Here is a 16,029-nt window from a genome sequence, read left to right on the forward strand (position 1 = left end):
ATTTATAAGGTGCTTAATAATTGTATTTTCATACTTAGTTAATGATTTATTTTTCATTACTAAATTAAGTATCGCATTATTTACAAACCATTTGTATTTAAGAGTATTTGAGGGTTTTTAGGATCATTCAGAATGAGTTAGTAAATGATTAATAAACTATTGAAATTAGTGTTTATATGTCTTATTATTCAGGCATATATTAATGGTTACTATGTATGTTAATAAATGCTTTATTAACTCAACTTCACTTAGTTTTGTGACCTAATCTAAAGTGATGACTATTCATGCTTTATAAATCCTTCATAAATGACAAATAAAGGCTCAGTTAAATTCTAAACAGGAAAAATGACATTGTTCATTCCTATTCATTTAAAAATACACAAATGAAACTGTACTTCAAATAAAAAATAAATCTTTGCAACCTGATCTAAAATAAAATCACTGTAGAGTTTAAAGATTACATTTTATCACATTGTTTAATTTTTATATTGTTGTTTTATCCAGTTTTGTCGTATTTTAAACACTCCTGTTATTCAGCAACTTTTAAACTTTACAGTAATTTTACATTTTAGAAAAGATTGCAAAGATTATAGTTCATTTGATGCTGAGCCTTTAGTCCACACTTTACATTAGATCACAAAACTGCATGAAGTTGAGTTAATAAAGCATTTATTAACATATTAGTTAACTATTAGTATATGCCTGAATAATAAGACATATAAACGTTAATTTCAATAGTTTATTAATCATTTACTAACTCATTCTGAATGATCCTAAAAACCCTCAACTACTCTTAAATACAAATGGTTTGTAAATAATGCGATACTTAATTTAGTAATGAGAAATAAATCATTAACTAAGTATGAAAATACAATTATTAAGCACATTATATAAGTGCTTATAAGTCAAGAATAGAGCATTTGTAGCTGCAGTTATAAACTGCTTACTAATGTTTATTAATGTAGAGTTAATGCTTAACATATAATGAATTCACTATTTGCTAATGCTTAATAAATGATTTATAGTGTGTAGTTATTATAAAGTGTTACCAAAAACTCAAACTGGTTTGGAACAAGTAAAGGATGAGTAAATGATGACAGAATTTTCATTTTTGGTGAACTGTGCCTTTAAGACATATGTTGTAGAGAACATACAAGCACTGCTAATAAGATTTAACTCGCTTTATTAATATGCACGTCACATACACCAGAAGGAGCATGACTTATTTTCTCCAATAATACCCTCAGGTGAAATGTGTTTTTGCTCATTTCCGATGCTCAGGTGCTCATTCGAATAAAACAAATCACTGTCCGATAAGACCACAAGTCATTTCAATCCACCAATTATGAAGCTGAAAACCACAATGTTTACAAATCTGCATCCGCCCTCAAGTCATGGCGTACGACAGGTATTGTGTAGCAACCTAATTATTTTGCTTTGTAGTGGGAGTGAGATTAACTAAAGCCCACAAATGCAGCAAACACACACGAACCCCTCTAACATTATTAAAGCTCTTGAGATCACATCTCAGCAAATGATCGTAAACAGGGAACAACTGTGCATTAGGCTAATTGCTCTTTTACGCCCAGATGCCATTTAACCCTTTTAGCAGAGCAGGAGCAGTAGGGATACAATACAAATGCAAATGCTTGTAAATAACAGTTGTGTCCGTCAGGAAAAATGTTTGCCATTTCAGTACAAATACATTGCATCTTTTTGATTTTTATTTAAAACGCAAGGAAAACTGAGAAAAAAAAAACTTCTTTATGTAATATTTAAAGTGACGGTTCACCAAAATATTCACTAAAGGTGACATTTTGAAGATAATTTAAAGGGCCATGACACCCCCTCGTTTCAGCAGGGTGTTTTCACACCTCTACTTTGGAAAAAGTCAGAAAAGTGGGCGTGTCCAGCTCTGTTTAGGGGGGAGTGTCGGAGGAAGAAAAGAGGCATGGTGTGGGTCCTGTGGGAGTGTCTATTTGGGCACGCACTGACTTTCAGAGTCAAAACACACACACACACACACAGGGGAGAAAGTGACTGTGTTTACATGGACATCTGTAGTCGAATTATTTGCCAAATTTTTAAATGGTGGACTTTAACTGCAGTTTGGCTCTTTCATTCAGGGAATTCATTCATGTCCCTCGCGACAAACGAGATATTTGATTCGAGGATCTGCTCTAAGCGTGTATTTTTCATGCAATGTTTGATACCGTACGGCGAATGAGAGAAAAACCCTCAGCATTTCCCGGAAACTTAGATGCACACGGCAGGTAGCGTCAGAAAGCCGCGTGTGTTATTCCGGTCACTAAATGCAGTAAAAACCCCTACACGAGTTTAAAGTTTGGTTGTAGTGCTAACATGTTTACACTCGGTGCAATAGTTTGTTCGATACGAACAAACTGAATAAAAAAAGAGCACTGGTCGCTCACTTACCAAATCTGTAGAGACAGGACAATCACCAGCAACTAGAGCCGCGTCTTTATTAAGAGGAAACTACAAACGAATCGGGATCTCAGCATTTGCAGATGAGAACAGCTCTCAGGTAAACAATAATCCTCCTTAGACACGTAAGTTATTGTTGTCAAGCGTCGCGTACACTGTTAATCCACACGTGACTCCACCTGCGCTCTCACAGAGAGAAAACGAAAACAAAACTTAACTGCAGCAAACTATAAAAGCAACACTTCACGCTTGTTTTGCCAACACAACGTGGCGTCTCTGTCGTCTAAACACTGTGACAGTAATGAATATTAATGAAGTTGCACAATAGAGCATGCTGATTGGTTTGAACCAAGCCTTACTCATGCATTAATGCAGCACACTGTAAGACGTAATAAGACTCACTCTGGCACAGACGTCCAGTCTGCACGCTGGAATACAGGCTATTATATCATGGCCGTGACGCAGCTTCAAAAAGTCGTTTCAAACCGGAAGTACGAATTTGCTTGAAATAACGCAAAAACAACCAATTTACACTTTTTAGTGAAATATATGTGTCCTAATAGTGTTTGTAGCAGTGTGAGACACATATACGACTGTCAACAGCTCAAAAAATGTGTTTTGGTGTTTCGTGACCCTTTAAACTGGTAACCGTTAACTTCAATAGTATTTGTTTTTCCAATTGTGGATGTTGATGGTTGAAGACAGGGGTGGACTCAGACATTATAAACATTCGGTGCTTAGCACTAATTTGGCCACTACTCTTAAAAGCCCTTATTATGCATTATAAAGCCAGTGGCTAGGACATCTTTTTACGATACCTCCTGGATGCATATCTAGGGAGCTTTTCCAGGCTTGTCCCACTGGGAGGAGAAGACCCAGGACACATTACACAGGACTATGTCTCTCAGCTTGCCTGCCCCCGGGAGGAGCTGGAGGAAATGTCCAGGGAGAGGTAAGTCTGGGGTTCTTTCCCTAGACTGCTGCCCCCATGACCCTGCCCAGGATAAGCAGCAGATGAGGATGATAATGATGTGAGAATAATATTAATGCAAAATGTCTTTCATGTACTTAGAAAAAGGTTGAGATGTAAGGCATGAATAAAAGTATGATCTTATTCTACATCTGCAAATGTACCCCACTCCACTACTACCTTACTAAATATAAGATAGCAGCAAGTTAATAGCATCAGCTAAAAGTCTTAGTTAATAGTTTGTTAATAGGGAGAATTGAACCTTAAAATCAAATTAGCATTACACTAATTTATTCATGTCTCCTGTTTATATTTTTTAAACAACCATACATTTGTAACATGACTTTACAGATAACACCCAGTAAAATCCCCATCAATTTTCAAATAAAGTATTCTCCTGCATATTTACAGCAAGAAACAACTATTAAAAGGCTGTATTTAAGGATGATAGTGTAGCACCGTAATTGCCATTTATTTTTTATGCTTTGCCACTCCTCTCAAGAGTGAATCATTAATGGAATTGTTAATGTAGTCGATGATCAAAGCCTGATCAGAAGAATCTTCCACATAGTCCTGTAATCGCATTTATTGGAGTCATAAGTGTGTGTTGTGCTTTCCTCCTCCGCCAGTGGAGAACTGCAGATGTGAGTGACTCATCATCTCCTCTCATAACAGATGCTGCTACTGTAAACTGAGAGAGTCAGCCCTTCAAATGAGTCAGGCTTTTATGTATCAACTATGACTGCAAATGTGCTAATATTTACCCAGAAAGAGCAAAAATCTGATTGATTTAAGGTTTAAATCCCTAAATTAATTACAAATACTGTCACTTAGTGCATAAATCCACCCATTTATCCATATTTTCTTTTATTTGATGCACATAATTCTAAGTCCTCACTTACAATTAAAGACAAAATGATTACATTTGAATTATTTTTCGGATATTTTCTTTTTTTCCTGGTAAAATTCTTATTTTATTTTTATTTATTTGGATGAAATAAAAATATATACTTTTTTTAAGCTGCCAAGATCATAATTATTAGGCCCTTAAGACATTTTTCCCCGATTTGCTCCAGAAACGAGCACTGTTGTTTGCTACTTTCATTCAAATTCTGACCATTAGTTCACACTTCAGGCTTTAATTAGCTCTAGATGGACATCCTGCTTAACAATGTGTCTGTCTCCTTATTTAGGAAGCATTGTTTCCCCAAGTCACCTAATTTTGTAGAAGCTACAGTATATACTATTCTTTGAGATCCTAACCTCAGGCATCCCCGCATGTAAAATGCACAAGTCAGCTTAGCTAATATCTGGCAAGCCGTGCCGATTTATCTGTCACTATGAAATATGCACAGGTGATTAGTTATTCAGCCAGCTACTGGGAACTGTAGAACAAAAACTTTAAGACTGAAAACAGGTCAAAAGATTTGCCTTTAAAGAAACAATTCATATAAAAAAAACTGTTGAAATCCTATTAAGAGTGTTAGTAGAATATCTGCCTTTATTACATGGCTCCCTGGAATACTTGATTCTGATTTCTCAATCATGACATTCCAGGGTTATTCTATATGTTATTCCCACATAACAACCTCTGGAACTAAATATGCATTCACACCAAACATAATAAATATAAATATGCTAAATACATTTGCGTCCACACTGACAAACAATAACAATGTTTATTTTTTGTTTATGCTTGTCATTCTGCATGACCCCCTTGTAACCAGCAGATGTCCTCAGTGTGGTATTAATACATCTGACCAGTGAATCCAGCTCGTGTAAAGCCTCTTTCACACAACAAACATAAGCAATGCTTTTTTTTTTTTAACTGACCACTATGTTAACAGATTAGAGCCTTATATCACGGTGATAGGGTGGAGCAGAGCCGAATCTGCTTGCTGTGATCGTTTCAGCGCCAGGTCTATTTTTGTAGTGCTGCTTATTCTTTAAGTTTATTCTGTTTCTCTAATTAAAGTGACAATGCATTGACCATGCCCAAAAAACACATTAAATGACAGTAAAATTTTAGCAGTAGCAATTTTATCTAAAAGGCATTCATAATATTTGTTTGCCTAAACTACAAATCCAAACTTCAAATAATTCAATCGCATCAGTTTTGCTTAAATGCACAATCCTTTGATTTTGCATAAATATTATACTATAACTATATTTGTATAAAGATTTTTGTAACTGTTTGTAGAAATATTATTGAAATTGCAACCATGCATATTGGATTGAAGATGGATGGATGGCTGGATGGGATTGGATTGAGATGGATGAATGGGATTTTAATTGGATTGGGATGGATGCATGGATGGATGGGATTTATTTGGATTGGATGGGGATGGATGGATAGGATTTGGATGGATTGGATTGGGATAATTGGATTGTGATGGATGGATGGATGGATGGATGGATTGGGATAATTGGATTGAGATGAATGGGTGGATTGATGGATAAGATTGGATTGGGACGGATGGATAGATGAATGAATGGGTTTTGAATGGATTGGATTGGTATAAATGAATGGATGTATGTATGGATTGGATTGGGATGGAGGGAGGGAGCAATGGATTGGATTGAATGGATTGGATTAGATTAGTTTGTATGGAATGGATAGATGGATGAATGGATGGATTGGATTGGATTAGAATTGGATGGATGGATGGGATTTAATTGGATTGGAATGGATGGATAGGATTTGGATGGGTTGGATTGGATTGGGAAAGTTTTATTAGGATGAATGAATGGATGGACGGATTGGGATAATTGGATTGGGATGTATGAATGGATGGATGGATGGATGGATTAGGATAATTGGATTGATGGATGAAATTGGATTGGGATAGATGGATAGATGAATGAATGGATGGGATATGGATGGATTGGATTGGTATAAATGGATGGATAAATGAATGGATGGATTGGACTGGGAAGGAGGGAGCAATGGATTGGACTGGAAGGATTAGTTTGTATGGGATGGATTAATTGATTGATTGATTGATTGATTGATTGATTGATTGATTGATTGATTGATTGATTGACTGATTGAATTGGATTAGAATTGGATGGATGAATGGATGGATGGATGGATGGATGCATGGATGGATGGATGGGATTGGGATAGATGGATGGGATTTGGATTGAATCGATTGGGATTATTGGATTAGGATGAATGGTTGGATGGATATATGCATAGATGGATGGGATTGGGATGGATGGATTTGGATGGATGGGTTGGATTGGATTGAGATGGATGGATAAATTAGATTTGGATAGAATTGGATTGGGATGGATGGATTGGATTGGGATGGATGAATGGATAGAAGCAATAGACCAATCACAACAAACTGTGCCATCTGACCAAATAGAGCAGGATCTTAGAAGGAAGAAGTTTAGGATATTTTAAATCATTTGAACCTTGAATGGATATGAACCTATTGTTGTTACAATAATGTGGGACATATGGTCTTTACCCTATCTAGGTCTCAGTCTATAATTATCTATAAATTTCACAGCACTTTTTTATCTTCAGCGTAATGTCTCTACAGTTTTTTTTGTCCATTTTTTACACAAACATTTTTCACACTTTATTACACACAACAAACAACAAAAGATTCTGAGATCAAATCAGATGAACACACCAGAACCATGTTTGAATGAAAAGACCACATTTAATTAGCATGAGCTTGCTGGCAAGAGGTGTTTCCCAAAGTGTGGGAGAAAAATCGACAGCGGAGGCATTTACAGCTTTAAAGACTGACATATACAAACCAAAAGCCTAAGAACTTGATTACAGAGTAGTTAATAGTGAACATTACAGCCCCACTAGAAGAATTCATCCATACATTCTCAAAAAAAAAAGTCCACACGCAGGCTTGAGGAACCCACCTTTATGGCTTCGTGTTGATTTTTGTGTCTTTAATATCAAAAGAGTGGAGTGCTGAAAATGCCCCTTCCTGTGTCACAGACCTTAAGATTCAGTAGCTCTTAGTAAAAAGGCTTGAAAGCACTGCGGCACTTCAGATAGATGCTTCACATACTCCAAAAAACATTCAAGAAAAAGCGCTGATTGTTCAGATTCAGATCCTGTTCAGATCTTTGACAGGTTAGATCTGTATACCAAACACTGTGGAAAAAAACGATATTAAAGTCAACATGAAATGTCTGTTTACTTCTATAATCCGATGTGTTTCAGAATCAAACTAAAGTTAAAAATTTAACCAAAATGCAAAATCTACAGTAAGAATAGTTGCACCTGTTTGTAAGTTCATAACTAGCAATTTTTAACGCAGGCTCGATCTGGAAATGTAACCCTATATACATTTCTGGAGATCACGAATTATAAAGCCAGCAGTATGTATGGCTGCATTTTGTTTTTAAAACAAACCGTAGGGGGTGGTACGACGCCGTTTCTTTTCGTGCTTACCAGCTGACTGCTTACCTCCAAAGGGGTGGATTTCCCGCTGTTACCAGTTTGTCCATTTAGCTTGCCATATACGTCAGCTGACTTAAGATGCAGAGAGGAGATGACCACGATGACGGGGTTCGAGTCTGGTGAAGAATGGTTCCAGAAACCAGATCAGTCTGTGCTTTTGAAAGCATTATTGGTTGGGTTTAGGGAAAGAGGAGGGTGGGTCAGTCGATCAGTCAGTCAGTCAGTCAGTCGACAGCACTCTGGTGGATTTACGCAAGAACAGCAGGTGCAAATGGCAATCGCAAGAAAAATTTGAGATCTGAAAAAGCACACACAGTGGCCTCTGGTGGATTTGCGATAACAAAAACCGCAAAAAACATAGCTCCTAGCACGTATTGGCGCTTTCCAATAATGTATATAGAGGTACGTTTTTAGATAGAGCCTGGGTTGTTAATTTTTGTTGCACCAATTGTAGATTGTAAACATCCATAATTGTAGTCATACAATCAAACATGAGGTTTGTTTCAACTCATGGTCATTTACATGCTAACACGTTTTGCGTACAGATGGCAAAGCAGTCAAAATGACTTCTGTTCACTGCATGCCAGGCCGGTAGCTGCCGATGCCACTTTGTACAGTAATGCTACAAATATGCTTTACGTTTGAACGCATAGTATCCATGTGCATGACATCACAAAAAAAAATGCATTTCAAGTAAATGACAATAGTATAGTTAAAAAAGTCAAATAAATAAATAAATAAATAATTGAATAATAAATAATTTAAAGTGTTCCCCAAATACACTTGGTGTGTTACCATTTTACCATTTTTAAAAACGGTGTGTAAATGCTCGCAAGAAAGAATGGTGTGACAACATTTACTTGCTAAGTTGTAACCAACCCAAACTCATTGCAGAAATATATCCAGGTCTACATTGCAGGGGACAGCAAAAAAACAACCGGAGGTACATCAGCTCGCAGTTTTTGTTTTTGTAAATCCACCACATGCCTCTGTGTATGCTTTCTGATGATCTCCAAATTCTCTCAGGCGTCTTCTTCTTGCGGAAATCCACTAGAGGGTGCAGTATACGCTTCAACCGACCAGGACAGCTTCAAGCTTGCTGTCAACTGACTGACTGACTGACTGACTGACTGACTGATTCACCCACCCACTTCTCTAATTCCAACCGTTAGTGTTTTCAAAAGCAATGTAGAAAAGGAAATGCTGTCGCGGATATGTGATTAAGCCAAATTTTCAGCCTGTTGTTTATTTATTTATTTGCTTTTGTTTTAACTGGTTTCTGGAACTGTTCTTTGATGGACTCAAACCCCATTGTCATGGTCAACTCTGCTCCGCCTTTCAAGTCCACCAACGTACGCGGCAAGTTACTGGGCAAACTGGCAACACTGGAAAAGCTATATTGAGGTAAGCGGTTAGCTGGTAGCATGTAAAAAAAAAAAAACAGAAGCCGTCTGTGGCATCTTACCCCCAACCAACCAACGTTTGCTAAGCTTAAACAGAGTTGCTGCAACTGACTTATGATTTAATAAATTGGATCGTAATTGGAAATCCATTAGCTGATGCTATCGGGTAAAAAAGTAGTTTAGTGGTACAGCAAGATTTAATGTATATCTTTGGGAAAAAAGGTGCAAAATATGAGCAGAAACGTGCATTAAAGAGGCTATATGTTGAATTCAGAAAACCTTGTTATTAGTGACACCAGTGGACATCAATGGAACTTAACACAATATGTGCAACAAACGTAGTCAACAATAATTGAATTCAGCCTGATCTCACCAGAAAACAGAACTATTTTACGTTTTGTCAGTTTAGTGGCTAATTCGTACAAATTAATATGAGTTGTATGATTTTTAAAAGAAGGCGTGGCACCCAACCACCACACCTAAACCCAACCGTCATTGGAAGATGAGCAAATCATATAAAACTGTACGAATGAATACGAATTAGCCACTAAATCAAAAAGTTACGAATTGCCGTGAGACATCGCTCATTTTGACATCAGAGGTTGAAAATAGTTTTGCGGGAAATATTGTTAACACCTAGATGATGAATATATAAATGTGTAGCACTCGTTCATTTTGATAAAAAGATAAATATGTATTTGAATATATAATTTAACCTCTATGATTTATAAATATGATTATGTAAGACTACCTTAAATAAATCCTTTTCTGTGCATGACACACTGATGTACAGTTCGCAGGATAACTCTTTTTATTAGGGATGCACCAAATTTTTGGTCAACAAAAATTATGGGTTATTTACCATTTTTGACTAAAAGAGAAAAAAGTCAGAAAACATGAGCTGGGGATCCCAAGGCGTTCCCAGGCCAGCCGAGAGACATAGTCCCTCCAGCGTGTTCTGGGTCTTCCCCGAGGCCTCCTCCCGGTGGGACATGCCTGGAACACCTCCCTAGATAGGCGTCCAGGAGGCATCTGAAACAGATGCCACCTCAGCTGCTCTACTCCTCACCCTATCCATAAGAGTGCACCCTGCCACCCTTCGAAGAAAACTCATTTCGGACGCTTGTATTTGAGATCTTGTCCTCTCGGTCATGACCATAGGTGAGAGTAGGAACGTAGATTGACCGGTAAATCGAAAGCTTCGCCTTTCGACTCAGCTCCTTCTTTACCACAACAAACCAGTACAATGACCGCATTACTGCTGCCGCTACACCGATCCGCCTGTCAATCTCACAATCCATCCTTCCCTTGCTCGTGAACAAAACCCTGAGATACTTAAACTCCCCCACCTGGGGTAAGGACTTTCCTCCAACCTGGAGATGGCAAACCACCTTTTTCCAGTGGAGCACCATGGCCTCGGACTTAGTGGTGCTGATCCTCATCCCAGTCACGTCACACTCGGCAGCAAACCGCCCCAGTGCATGCTGAAAGTCCATGTTCAATGAAGCCAACAGAACAACATCGTCTGCGAATAACAGAGATGAAATCCTGTGGTCCCAAAGCATTGATTCTTCACCCAGGGGCATTCAGATTGTTTGGTTTTGGTCTAGAATTTTATTTTAGTGCACCCTTACTTTCTACTGTATACTGTATCACTCTGTCAGCATTCATTTCATGTGTTCATGTTTCAACATTTTCATTTTCCTGGCACGTACAAAGCAGCCTACTGGCTTTCATAATTAGGTTATTAATAAGCTGCTCACAAATTGGCAATAAACTAAAAACAATGAATACATGAAAATTCTTACATATAGCCCCTTTAGGAAAGCAAATCAGGTCTGATTTGATTTCATATTGACTTTAACTTGGCCAGAATCATATGTGTGCAGTTTTCACTTATTTTACGCGGCCACCGTTTTAAAACACGAAAAGCGAGGCTGCGGTGGGAAGAAACCCTATAGGTATAGGATCAGCACTGTAAACATTGCAGGAATACGCTGCGTACTACAAATCTCCAGCGGATGCCGCGATGTTAAAATGCAGATGTGGTGTAAACATCCCTTTAATATCATTCAGTCTAGTTTAATTTAAACAACTAAAAGCATATTAGGCATCAAACAGCATCACAATCTCTTGAAGAGTGTCCTCCTAGGCTTCAGTTCATGGCACCAGGTAAACACAGTGGGGGCTTCCCTGCTTTAGCCTATGCAACCTGGTGAGCGATGAAACAATGCAGTCCTCTGTTGAATACCCTTGTGTTCTCTGTAATAGTGTTGTCCCAGTACTTCCCGCTAACATTTAAGCGTCGCTGAGCGCGTTCTTAAACACAGCTGATTTGCCATAGTATTCACCGGTGCTCAACAGAAATGACTGTGATTGGCTGTGAAGGTTATCAGTTCCCCGCTCTTCGCTGAGTGCAAACGCAGATGCAAGAACACTGGAGCGTTTTAAAGACGCAAAGATCAGTCGAGTCATCAGCGGATTGCTCGTCTGTGTTTGCACTTGGTGGTAAAGGTGCAGTGAACGGATGACCTTCACAGCCAATCTCAGTCATTTCTGTTGAGCACCGGTGAACACAATGGCAAATCAGCCGACAAAACAGTGCTTAAATGCTAGAGGGAACTTGACGGTTTTTATAAAATTCAGTAATGAAATTTTGTATTGTGACAGGTCTAATATAGTAAAAGATTCAGTTCATCAACTTGAGTTTGATAAATGGCATCTACAACGTGTGTTTGGGAAAGAAAACGTTAGCTAACTAGTGTCTTTCCCCTTAACTTAGCTCAAAATGAGGTCTGACATCCCTCATTTATTTTCACTTTTCATTTAGAACAGACCATCGGGTCACTCGGAAGGCGGTGAAATGATCAATTTGTGTTGATTGCTCTTCGCTGATTAGATATACAGCCAGGTACAGAACATTCCTGTGTGACTCAGACGATACTTCCAGGATTCTTCCCACCGCAGCCTCGATTTCGATTTTGCGTGAAGTCAATCTATTAGATTTGCAGCACAAAACAAACAAAAACAATAGTAGAGGCGTCACGTTCACATGAAAAATGCAGAAAGGTGATCAGGACATTTACACAAACGACCTTCCCTTTGAAAGTGCAGAGGTGGAACACATTGCTGGTGATCCCCATAGTCATGACCTTTGACCTTTGTTTTCCCAAAAAAGCTGATGAACCGGAGCGCTGAAAGGAAAGAGTGGCTTGGGTACGGGAAGGCTACAAGTGATTGTTTTTGGAGAGGTATGCGATAAGGGCCACCGCCACACCCACGTAGATGCCCGTCCCGATGGTGATGGACAGGACGGCGAGGAAGAGCGCGCGTCTGGAGCTGGAGCTGGCATGGTGAAAGTCCCCTTTAGTCACCGCTTTGTTAGTCTGCGTGAGGGAGAGAGAGAACAGAGACATGTTGACATGTTTTGAAAAGGCTCGCAGTGTAAACGGGCTATGATCCGCATAAAAGAGACGCAGAACGAAAGAAAACAGAGAAATTATTAATTGGCTGCTCTCCAACAGCTGACAGACAGATCTGCTAAAGTGCATAAATAATAAGTGCCGCATGACTCAGAGCTCTCCTGCGGGGGAGCCTTTGAAGTCTAGGAAATGTTGCCAAGATTAAGGACAGATATTTCTGATGAATTCATTTACATCCTAATACCCGGCTGCCATGTTGTTTTACCTTCCCTGCTCGCTTAAGCCTAGTTCACACTAGAGGATTTTAAACATCAGCAGATTGCTGTGCTGTTCACACTACATGACTGGACTTTGTGTCTTTTAATCTCTGTGGTGTTCACACTACGCAACACTCCGTGAACGATCCACAAGAGGGGGGTCACACACTACATGATCTGACAACATCTCATTCCCCATCAGCTCATTCAAGCTACCAAACCACAGCCAATGAAGTTTTGAGGGAGGAGTCGTCAGAAAAGCTGAACACTATTGGCTGCTTGTGTGCTGATGACATCACTGACAGTGTTTCAAGCTTTGGAGAAAGCATTTAAAAACATCGTCAAATCAGCTGATTCATCAGCGGATTAATCACTCATCTGCAAGGTTCCAGTGGATAGATACACAGAGAGTTTTTAATCTTTGTAATTTTATAACTCTTTGAAATAAAACTAACATATTTATAACACCCTGCCGTTTTCTAACTATCAGTGTATTTCTTTCTGACATTGTTATTTTTTTTATTACAAAACAGTAAAGAACTGAGCATTTCTGCCTTAAATTACCATATTGGTCAAAATGACTGCATGCATGTCTGATACTTTTCGCTGTGACTTTAAATATGTGTGCATTTTCTTGCCTGGCAACTTCCTGCTAACATAAACAAAACTTTCTGATGGCAAAAACATCAATTTACTTCAGATATCTTTCAAAACAGCATATTCTGTGCCGAATAGCTCCTGTTTGAAAGTGAAAATGAAAGCCAAGACCTTTGCATGTTCTAGTATCTTAACTACATATTTATAGGCTGGATTACCAAAAAAGATTATATTTTTAGGGTAATGGTGTCATTAAATATGATGCCAGACATTCAAAGCTTAATTTTAATATCTCAATAATAGCTTTGAATGTAAATATGTTGTGACAATATGGCGTTTTATATGAGAACGGTCAGAATGAGCAGTACGGTAATTCTAATAGTTACAGAATTCTAGTTCCACTGTTAATATATCCTCCTCTCATGTCTGTGCTAACACAGAATGAAGCGAGTGCACTGATGCCCATTCTGACCAATCACAGATGTTTCTGCTGAGCTCCTGAACACACAGCCATTCAGCTCATGCTGATATGCTCTCTCATTGGCTGCAGCTCGTCACTAGATCTGACCACACGTGGGGTTGAGTCGGCCGACTGCTCTGGAATATTTAGCATGCTGAATGTTGGATTACCGTCTGCGAGGTGTCGGCGACGCGTCAGCGAGCCTCGTTGATGCGTTGTTCAGTAGTTCACACATAAAGAGCGGCGAGCGCCGAGCACCCGCAGATTTCTTCCCGATCACAGCCCGATCTGTCGGCGAGCTCGTTAACTTCCAAATCGGGCTCAAATCAGGCTTTAAATCCTCTAGTGTGAACTAGGCTTTACAGATGCTCCGTCCTGACCGCTCGGAGACATTTTGCCATCTACTGCTGCAATTTATTGCTTAATGGTTGTAATTGCATCCAGAGAAAAGCTGGACTGTCTGTCTGGGAGCTTGTGTCGTTTATCTTTGACAGGTTCCATCAAAAAGGTCTTCCCACAATAGTCTGATGATTCTAATCGGGTCATGCTGAAACGCCCTCACATTTAGCAGCCGATCATAATTCAGCTACTTTTGACCGACTGCATCATGAGGAAGGTTCAAAATCACCATAGATGTGCATTTTTTTAGCCTGGATGATGTCAGGCGAGTGTCAGACTTAGGGCCCTATCATACATCCGGCGCAGTGGGGCGCAAGACGCGGCGCAATAGTCTTTTGGTAGTTTCAGCTTGGCGCAAGAGTCGTTTTAAGGCGCTGCGCTACGCTGTTTAAATAGCAAATGCATTAGCGCTCATATGTGTGCCCATAGGCGTTCTGGTCTAATAAGGAAGGCGTTCTGAGGCGGACCGCTGGCGCGTCGCTATTTTGAAAAACTATAATAGATTTTTCATTAGACCAAAACTAACCTGGTCTAAACTCCGGCGCAGAGTTGCGCCTCGCTTACACACTGCTTAATACGCACAAGAGAGCAATAGACAAATATCTTTACATATGAAAAGATTTTAATATTATGGATATATATAGGATATAATAAGAATAGATATAGGATATAAATATAAAGGATTAAAATGTTACAAAACATATTATTTTCTAGCCTACATAAATATGAAAAATCACTGCTTTTATGTCTTCTTCATCTCGGGAGGCTTTTTTAGTTCATTCATAACAATTTGCTTTTGTATAATGTTATTATTATTAGCAGTATTATTTATTATATCCATATTTATATTTGTTTTATTAAAAACAAGCTTAGATTTGACCACCTGTCAGGTTTAAGACCATATGGGGCATGGCAGGTGTATTTGGAAATAACTCAGTATTTTGACCACACTTGGCCATTATTGTTCATTTATTCGTTTGCTAAAAAATTAGAACTGAATTTAGAAATAGTTTTGAAACAAATCTTTGCGCTTAACAAACGAAATTAATTATTTATAGGCTAATTGATGTCTGTGCGTAAAGGTTTCCCTATCCAAGAGCGAAAGTGAAAGTGATCCATTATCTCTCATTCTCACGCAGTAGATGCTCTGTTTAACAGTTATCTGTTAAAAAACTGTCAACTGTTAACTGTTTGCTTGTGAAATGCTCAGTTTTTCCACTTAGACTTACTTTGCGTCCTGTAAATAGCAAATGCGCTCTTGGCGCAATGCAGCTGGGTCTTAAAGGGAATGGGAGATGAGACTCTAATTGGTTTATTCTCAAAACACACCTATAACTCATTAAGAAAATAAACTCCACCCTTTTAGACCATGCGCCTTGGCGCAAAGCGGATTTTCCCGTCCTTAAATTAGCAAAAACGTGTCCTGACACGCCCTGAAAGCGTTTGCGCCCTGCGTTTTGCGCTCTGCGCATGGACCGTCAAAATAGAGCCCAGAGTTTCATGTGTATTTTTAAATATGATTAAAAGTAAGAGTTTGTTTGTGTGCCATTTTTTTCATGAATGGGGTGGTCTAATTCTATTTCATGCATTCAGAGTAATTTACACTGTTATGCTCTGTTCACACCAGATGCGGAATGC

At 38.7% G+C, this 16,029-nt stretch overlaps 1 protein-coding gene across 6 annotated transcripts in view; it reads right to left on the bottom strand.

The window, feature by feature from the left end:
- Window positions 1–16,029, bottom strand: part of syndig1 (synapse differentiation inducing 1) — a 96,991-nt gene that overhangs the window by 32,282 nt on the left and 48,680 nt on the right. Inside the window, exons 4-5 of one of the 6 annotated variants that reach the window (XR_012389103.1) lie at window positions 11,824–12,642; window positions 7,070–11,636 (exon numbers count right to left, since the gene is read on the bottom strand). The exons of 2 other annotated variants lie outside the window; for them this stretch is intronic. Coding sequence is in view for 2 of the 4 variants with exons in the window: in XM_073920573.1 (XP_073776674.1) it covers window positions 12,484–12,642 (159 nt within the window). In the remaining 2 variants the exon portion in view is untranslated. Of the gene's footprint in view, window positions 1–7,069; window positions 12,643–16,029 lie in introns of those variants that run through there. 3 more of the 6 variants (XR_012389104.1, XM_073920573.1, XM_073920574.1) reach the window with 3 other exon arrangements.

This window comes from Danio rerio, chromosome 13, assembly GCF_049306965.1.
Source record: "Danio rerio strain Tuebingen ecotype United States chromosome 13, GRCz12tu, whole genome shotgun sequence".
Classification (NCBI taxonomy): domain Eukaryota; kingdom Metazoa; phylum Chordata; class Actinopteri; order Cypriniformes; family Danionidae; genus Danio; species Danio rerio.